Below are 9,810 nucleotides of genomic sequence, written 5' to 3'. Positions count from 1 at the left end.
GTATGGAGGAAAGACCTGGGACATATCTCGCGACACCAGGACACAGTAGTATGGGGGAAAGACCTGGGACATATCTCGCGACTCCAGGACACAGTAGTATGGAGGAAAGCCCTGGGACATATCTCGTGACACCAGGACACAGTAGTATGGAGGACCTGGGACATATCTCGTGACACCAGGACACAGTAGTATGGAGGAAAGACCTGGGACATATCTCGCGACACCAGGACACAGTAGTATGGAGAAAAGACCTGGGACATATCTCGCGACACCAGGACACAGTAGTATGGAGGAAAGACCTGGGACATATCTCGTGACACCAGGACACAGTAGTATGGAGGACCTGGGACATATCTCGCGACACCAGGACACAGTAGTATGGGGGAAAGACCTGGGACATATCTCGTGACACCAGGACACAGTAGTATGGAGGACCTGGGACATATCTCGCGACACCAGAACACAGTAGTATGGAGGAAAGACCTGGGACATATCTCGTGACACCAGGACACAGTAGTATGGAGGACCTGGGACATATCTCGCGACACCAGGACACAGTAGTATGGAGGAAAGACCTGGGACATATCTCGCGACACCAGGACACAGTAGTATGGGGGAAAGACCTGGGACACATCTCGTGACAGTAGGACACAGTAGTATGGAGGACCTGGGACATATCTCGCGACTCCAGGACACAGTAGTATGGAGGGAAGACCTGGGACATATCTCGTGACACCAAGACACAGTAGTATGGAGGACCTGGGACATATCTCGTGACACCAGGACACAGTAGTATGGAGGGAAGACCTGGGACATATCTCGTGACACCAGGACACAGTAGTATGGAGGACCTGGGACATATCTCGCGACACCAGAACACAGTAGTATGGAGGAAAGACCTGGGACATATCTCGTGACACCAGGACACAGTAGTATGGAGGAAAGACCTGGGACATATCTCGTGACACCAGGACACAGTAGTATGGAGGACCTGGGACATATCTCGCGACACCAGGACACAGTAGTATGGAGGAAAGACCTGGGACATATCTCGTGACACCAGGACACAGTAGTATGGAGGGAAGACCTGGGACATATCTCGTGACACCAGGACACAGTAGTATGGAGGAAAGACCTGGGACATATCTGGCGACACCAGGACACAGTAGTATGGAGGAAAGCCCTGGGACATCACGGTGAAAGTTTAAAGGATATATTTCAGCATCACAGTGGTAAGTAAAATCTGCATTAAGTATAATGTACCACACAAGCGATATTTCATCTCAATTCACCTTCTGAAACAGGGATGGGAAGCACAAACACCGGAATGCACTGATTAATATTTACATTCCGAGACGTGGAAAGGATAAATATAGCCTCATAGGTTATGTTATTTGTTTACAATAATGTTATGTTATTCACAGACACCCGACACACAACGTAATATCCACATTTCACGTGTGGTTCTTGGGTATCAGTATTATCGATCGTCATGTCATACACACGACATGTTTGTGTTGTAGACTTTATGTGTAACCCTTAGTCGCAAGAGATTACAGTCCACGGGTTTGTGAGAATATCAGTTTATTCAGTTGAAGGCATAAAGAAGACACTCCTGAAACAATTTAAAATCACAATATATCACATGTTTCAGAATAAATGTACAATAACACATTAAATGTAAAGAATCGATCTGCTTCTTAATAACTGATTACATCATTACAGCAGATACGCAAATATATTTCTGCCTCGATATCTAATCAGTGCAGATGTACCTTCATATACAAAGACAATATAATTACACATTATTAAACGCATAACTGAGGAAATCATTCAATCATCACATAATCATATTATGCATAATGAATGCACAACATGAACATATTATATAGATAAACTATATACAAAACATACCCTGTGTGTGACACGAGAGTGTAACATGCCTTCTGCCAGTCATCTCATTCGACAGTCACATGACCCTAAATACAGATACAATATTTATTATAATATTGTAAATAACATATATAATCACGGCATATACATGCATCACTGAAATACAACTTCAGTCAGTCATTCATACAACTATCAATAAATACATGTATACATCTAGAGAGATATGTACAAAGTCTAGAAATACACCAGATTTACTAAATAATAGCAAATATGCATCAAATACCATAATACACAAAATACCAAATAACCAATGCATTGAAATATAAAATATATGTATAGATAAGCAATACTCATGAATCAGACCCTAATCTCATCACACTCACCTCATTCACTCAACCTATCGTTTGTTTATGTTTACAAGTTATTTCAAACCTATTTTATTATTTATTACTTGATTTATACTAATGATTGAAATTATAATGTTTAGATTGATACAGATTAATTATGATTACTAACCTTTATAACTTGATGCTCAATCCATTGCTGTGCAGTGCAGGCGTGTGTGCAGCATAATATTAGCAATGGCAGGTGAGAAAGGGATTTGAATTGAAAGGTATACTAATTGGCTCACAACAGGTAACCCTAATGACGAGCAAACAATAGAACAAAACACCCTTGGAAGTAAAATAGACTGGACCATTGACCTTTGACCCAGTAGAAAGTTATCAGTAGCAAATACTGATAAGGACACAACTAATGATAGATAGAAACCAGGAAATGACACAACCCTCTGTTGAATCAACAAGCTGAAATAGAAAAGACAAGTTACTTTATCTACACTAAAAATACTAACATATTTACAAGCTGCAGAATTAACACCTACTACATACTTCCTCCCCTCGGCAAAATGATGTCCACATCATTTGTCATGACCGGAAATAAGGGACAAAAGCGTACTCTTGGCTGTGACGTCATTTACTACTCCTGTACCTATCAGTGAAAGTAGATAATCAGCTCGACTTCTCCAGTCCTCTGGAACATCAGTGATAGCAGGCATTACGTAATCTCCAGATTGCATCCACTGAGGCTTTCTCCGTTCTCGGGTAGAGCGTCTAGGAGCTGGTACTGGTCTAGGAGCTACCTGGGGAACTGAGTCACATCCTCTAATCGGTTCTAGATCCTGGTCTTGAACTGCAGGAGTGACATCCTCTGGTACAGAAGCTGTGTCTGAGGTTGCAGATTCTGATGACTGATCCTCAGACTGATCCACATCGGACTCTTGATCCTGTTCCTGAACAGAATCTGCAGGCTCTTCCACATCCTGATCACTTGAAGTAGAAGCTCTATCTTCATCTACTCTAACTTCAGTTGGCCTATCAACTTCTCTAGAAGTTGACACTGACGGCTGTGATGGAGTGGAAACAACTATGAAGTCATCATCCTCATCTTCATCAGAATCTGGGTCTTGTCCTTGGATTCTCCTTGATCTTCTAGGAACTACTGTTTGTCTAGGAACACTAGTTCTGGGAGCAGGCTTAGGTGGTGTGACGTCTTGACGTGGAAGAGAACTCACAGGAAGTAACAAATTTCTATGCAGGGTCCTTTTACGTCCTTGTCCATTTTCCTTCATGACAGTGTAGACAGGTACATCAGGGTTAGGCTGATGGATCACAACATAAATGTCACCTTCCCATTTGTCCTGAATCTTATGACGTCCTTCAAAAGCCACAACTCGTACTAACACCCTATCGCCAACATCCAGAACTGCAGCTCTCACACGTTTGTCGTAGAAATCCTTCTGCTGACTACAAGATTGATCTGCCTTTTGGGATGTTAACTTGTAGGCCTGGTCCAACCTTTCCTTCAAGGATTTTGTATACTGTAAGGTTGTTCTTGGCTTGCTTGGCTGTATGTCAAGACCAAAAGCAACATCAACTGGAAGCCTTGGGTGTCGGCCAAACATAAGATAAAAAGGTGAGTACCCAGTAGACTCATGCCTTGTGCTGTTGTAGGTGTGCACTAATGGCCCAACACGTGTCTTCCAGTCTTTCTTTGCTTCAGGATCTAAAGTACCGAGCATGTTACACAAAGTCCTATTAAATCGTTCGCACATCCCATTACCCATAGGGTGGTATGGGGTAGTGGAAGATTTCTCAATGTGCAAAAGGTGGCACAACTCAGTCATGAGGTTTCCTACAAAGTTGGCACCCTTGTCGGAATGTATTCTCTGTGGAAGACCATAATGTACAACAAAATGGTTGAAGAATAGTTCAGCTGTTGTTCTTGCTGAGGTATTCCGACATGAATAGGCCTGCGCATACCTGGTAAAGTGGTCGGTGACCACTAACACATACTGGTGACCTCCTTTGGATGCCTCGATAGTCAAAAAGTCCATGCATATCAGCTCTAGGGGCTGTGTGGTCACGATGTTAACTAGTGGTGCTTTGTCAGTGGTCGCCTTCCTCTTTACGCATCTGTCACAAGACTCTAGGTGTTTCTGAACATCCTGTGCCATGCCTGGCCAATAGAATCTCTCTCTTAAAAGAGATAAAGTGCGGTCTCTGCCAGGATGTCCCGAGTCATCATGCAAACTACGGAGTGCAGCAAGTCTACATCTTGAAGGCAAAACTAGCTGTTCCTGAGTACCATCTGCTGTCACAGTAACTTTTAGGAGAACACCCTCAATAAGCTTGTAATGATTGTAGTTCTTGAGCAGACCAGTCATAACAGGATTATCTCTGTACATCTTGCGGTCCAATCTCTGTCCTGATTCAAGAGAATCAATAATGTCTAACAAGTCTGGGTCTCTACGCTGAGTCTTACTCCACTCCTTGGCATTGGTTCGACATTGTTCCTCAACAACAGAAACATCATCCTTGGACATGCTATCAACAGACAAACAGATGGTCACGACCAAGCTGGACACCTGCACTTTCCCACAGATGGCGTGAACAACTTCACTGCTGACTTCTTCACAAACTGGCAATCTTGACAAGGAATCTGCATCCGCATTAGACTTTCCAGGTCTGTATTTGATGGTGAAGTTGTACATGGATAAAGCAGCCAACCACCTGTGTCCTGTGGCATCTAACTTTGCAGTAGTTAACACATACGTAAGTGGGTTGTTGTCTGTAAAGACTAAAAACTCGTGTCCATATAAGTAGTCATGGAACTTTTCGGTCACACTCCACTTGAGGCACAAAAATTCCAATTTGTGAGCTGAATAGTTCCGTTCCGAGCGTGTGAGTCCTCTACTGGCGTAGGCTATAACTCTAGATACCCCATCTTGCTCCTGGTATATAACAGCTCCTAATCCCTGAGCACTGGCATCTGTGTGGAGCTAGAAGGGCTTAGAAAAGTCTGGATATCCTAGAACTGGAGGACTTGACAGACAGGACTTCAACTGCTGTGCTTCTTCCCACTGCCAGTCAATTGGAGGTACATGCTTCCGTGACTTGCTCTTCCTCTGTGGTGTGGAGGGCATCAAGGCCGACAAAGGACGTGCAATCCTTGAAAAGTTCTGTACAAATTTCCTGTAATACCCTGCGAAACCCAGGAAACGACGAACATCCTCAGGGTTCTTGGGAACAGGCCAGTTCTTGATCTTGTCGATCTTGTCTGGGTCTGCTTCAATTCCCTCAGCTGACACTATATATCCCACATACCTGACCTTCCGTTTGAAAAACGTGCATTTCTTAGTAGCAAGTTTGAGGCCACACTCCTGGAGACGCTGGAAGACTAGTCTGAGGCGTTCTACATGCTCCTCATAGCTCCTCATAAGTCATCCAGGTAGATGAGACAAATACAGAGATGCAGACCTTCCAAACACTTCTCCATGAGGCGCTGATAGGTGGCGGGAGCATTGGACAGACCGAAAGGCATTCGGTTATACTCGTAGAACCCAAGTGGGCCTACGGTAAATGCTGTGCGCTGTTTGTGTTCTTCCTCAAGCTCCACCTGGTAGTATCCACTCTTCATGTCCAGCACTGAGTAAAATTTCATCCCACCAAGGCTGTCAAGAAGCTCTTCTATACGGGGTAATGCATAACTGTCCTTTATTGTCCTCTGATTTAACTGGCGGTAATCAACACAAAGTCGTAAACGACCATCCTTGCGCTTAACCAGAACAATGTTTGATGCCCAAGGGCTGTGTGAGGGCCTTATCACTCCAGCAGACAATAGGTCATTCAAGTGTTGCTTTACATCTTCAAACATTCCAGGAGGAATACGACGATGCCGTAGTTTGAAAGGTGTGTCGTCTATGAGGTCTATCCTATGTCGGACAAGTGACGAGTGACCAAGATCATCTTCACTTTTGGAGAATATATTACTGAAGCGCTGAATAACTCCAAGTCCTTGATCTATCTCATCTTCAGTAAGTCCATCACGGTCAAACTCTATCTGGTCAAGCAAAGTATCAGGATCTGAAGGCATAGTTGGTGTCATTCCTTCTATGGAGACGGGCTGAAGCTCACATAATAGATCCTTAGGACGTACAACAGCTGTTTGAGTGGTAACATTTGACACAAGTACATCAATGTCATATGGCTTGGTGTGATCATAGGTCAATAGAGTAGGTGCAACATCAAGATCCCTGGGTAACACTGAGTCTTGAGTAGCTTGTATAAGGGCACATACTTGACGGTAGGGTACGCTATGGCATAGTTGTCCCTTAATAGTGACATGAGAGTTGGGTGGAATCATCACTCTGCTTGTCTCTGATGACTTCAAGTAGCCAAGTACTCCTCCATTCCTCGATAGTTCCTTATCTTGAACAACCATACTCCGAAATGTCAAATACCAAGGAGTAAACAGGTCAGCACATTGAAGAAAATGAACACCATAAGCAGACTTACACTCACCCAACAAACGTGAAAGTACATTTGTGCCAAGTAAAATAGGTACCTTATGGTTGTACTTAGTATCAGGTACAACAAGAAGCAAACAAGAAGTGACACAATCACCAAGACCACAACCATCAGAACTGACTCCAACCTCAACAAAACCTATGTAAGGCAAAGAATCACCACCAGCATGTTCGATATTCAACATGCAACCCAAAGGCTCAATTGGTAAATGATTCAAGAAGAAATCATAAAAAGACTGAGACACAAGAGACACTGTCGCTCCAGTTTCAAGTAAAGCTCTGGTTGTGACACCCTCAACCTGTAGCTTGACCTCATTAGAATGACCCACAAGCTTGTCCATGACATGTCGTCCTCTGGGGCGTAGATCTTGGCCTAGGAGTGCCCCCTGCCCATAGGCCTGTTGGAGTTTAAAGGTCTCCGGCGATGATCCTGTCGGACACGACAACCATATGAAAGATGACCAGGATAACCACAATTCCAACAAACAGGGAGTGGTCGTTGCTGTATACTCTCTTGAGATGGAGGAATATCTGATCCAGAGGCACTCTCAGACTGATTCACTGACGTTGATGTGTCCTGTGTGGAACCATAAGCACCTCGATATCCTGATCTACCACGACCTCTGGGCCTAACATCTGGTTGCCCTGACTGAAGCTGATTGATTTGTGTCGTCATTTGAGTTTGATGATCCTTTATGCCAGTAATCTCCGACTTCATTTGCTTCAACATATCTTTAAGTTCAGAATAGTGGTCAGGCTCTGTTGACTTCTCAGAAGACGCTTGTTTCACCATAGCTTGCTTCCCTTTATGTTGAGGAACAGTCCCACGATGCAAGTCCAACTCCAACTCTCTTAGGCATAGACGAAGGTCATCAAAATTCTTGAGAGACTCATATTTGTAGCCTGCTAGTTCCTTAAGAGAAGGATTCAAGCCATCCCACAACCTTGACCTCAACATCTCATCTTGCTCGGCATGAGATATAGACTTCTGACAAACCAACTGGTAGAGTAATCTCTCAAGACGACAGCTCCAAGCAGTGACATCTTCACCATCCTTTTGAGTGGCACTGTAAAACTCGGACATGAGTACAGAAATTCTTCGAAGTGTCCCAAAAGCACTCTTCAACTTGGATAGGTTGTCTATAATTGAAGCTTTGTGACCAAGCTTCATTGCTGAAAGAGCAGCTTCACCCTTGAGGGATTTCCGTATGGCTTGTAGAATCACCTCATTGCTGTGTGTTTTGGCCTCAATCAAGCAGTCGACCTCATATCGCCAAAGGTCATATTCACTATCCTTGCCTGGCTCCCCACTAAATACTGTAAGTTTAGGGAAGCTGTGATATGCGTGAGTACTGACAGTCTTCTGTTGTGTAGTACTATTAGTCGGAGCAACATCATCCACTGAAGCACTAGCTCCAAGATCAACTTCCTGTTTAATTATAACTTCCTGTTCTGAGACAGAAGTGATCCAGTCTTTGAAACCCTCCGCTGTATCAGCTTTAGGTTTCAATCCTGCCTTCTCAAAGGCAACAATCATCTTTTCCATTTCCTCTTTGCTAAATTCCATTTTGTAGATTCACCAGTGAAATTACGAAGACAAACTCCTGTGTGAAAATGTAGCACAAAGTAGAAATGCACAAACAGAAAAAAATATGTTGAATGGTGAACAGCACAAACAACGGAGTTTGTGGTAGAAGTAATAAGTGTTATAGACTAACAGCACAAACTAACTGTTTGTGTGCGAGGGAATATGTGGCAAGCTTACATGCTTGTAAGTGAGTGAAAAATACACTAATACCACGTGGCAACTAATGACTCAGTACTAAACTAAGAATGAAACCGTAATTGAGTACTCAAACTAAACTAAGTAAGTACTTACATCTAAACTAAGTAAACTAAACTAAACTACCTGAAGTGCACATTACTTAACTAATTGAGATCAGGTAATAAACATAATTAAATTCAGAGAATATTGCAAAAGAATAACACAAACACCCAAGTTTTATATTGTATTCAATGTAAAAACACGGAATGCAGCATCAAATTTCGACAGCTCTGCCCGAAAATATCACGTCAAGCTGATGCAACACTGCGTGACAACAACGCGACAACACGAGCACACAACATACGACCAGAGAAATGCGAGAAACGCGACAAAAAATAAACAGAACACCTTGTGACCTGATGCAAAATATAAACCAAAAAACAGAAAACAAGAACCAAAAGCACAAAAGCCCAACTAAATGTCAACGAGGGGATTTGAGATGTTATTAAATTAATTAGTATAGCGCAGCAGCAATAAAGTGCAATGTGCAAATACTGAATTGAATAATATACTAAATTAAGTAAGCTTGTTTAAAGGATGATACTAAGCTTTTTTACTAAGTTTTGATGAAGCAAAATTTAAAAGTAAATTTAATCAAATTTATACACACTCAGACAACTCAAATTCTTCAACTGACAAAAAAACCCAACTAATTAGCGCATCAAAACTAAATGCAAAAAACACTATAAACAGAGCATAATTATTCATAATTGCTGGTGTTTAAACAAGGATAAATGTATGCATATAAATATGTCACACAAATGTAAATATCAAAACATAAATCTTATACAGAATATAAATGCAGAAGTAATGATAGAAATGTATACTATTCTTGGAGATATCTTCAATTCATCTGATGGAAGTAGATATGGACTCAGTCATAGTGGATGGAAAACCGAATCACTGTATCACAAGTCAATCACTTATCCAGTTATTGATAAATGAAAATAAAATCAATTATAGAAACTGCTATCAAATTGATATATCAGTTTGTCTCTATGAAGCACATCACAAAAATATACCTAGCAGCACATCATCAAGTCTATGTTGGTCAATGTTGAGACGCTGGAACACCGCTGAATCCTCACTGGGGGCTCCAATGTTGTAGACCTTATATGTAACCCTTAGTCGCAAGAGATTACAGTCCACGGGTTTGTGAGAATATCAGTTTATTCAGTTGAAGGCATAAAGAAGACACTCCTGAAACAATTTAAAATCACAATAT

At 42.2% G+C, this 9,810-nt stretch overlaps 1 protein-coding gene across 1 annotated transcript; it reads right to left on the bottom strand.

Moving 5' to 3' along the window:
* Nucleotides 1–7,133: 7,133 nt before the first annotated feature.
* Nucleotides 7,134–8,327, bottom strand: LOC125379275. The gene has a single exon (XM_048395541.1). It carries the CDS (start codon nucleotides 8,325–8,327, stop codon nucleotides 7,134–7,136), a length of 1,194 nt encoding a protein of 397 aa, XP_048251498.1.
* Nucleotides 8,328–9,810: the final 1,483 nt, after the last annotated feature.

The sequence above is a fragment of the Haliotis rufescens genome, unplaced genomic scaffold (genome assembly GCF_023055435.1).
Source record: "Haliotis rufescens isolate VD_foot unplaced genomic scaffold, xgHalRufe1.0.p SCAF_14, whole genome shotgun sequence".
Lineage (NCBI taxonomy): Eukaryota > Metazoa > Mollusca > Gastropoda > Lepetellida > Haliotidae > Haliotis > Haliotis rufescens.
Note: the sequence above shows the minus strand (reverse complement) of the source record. Positions and strands in the feature narration are given on the sequence as shown.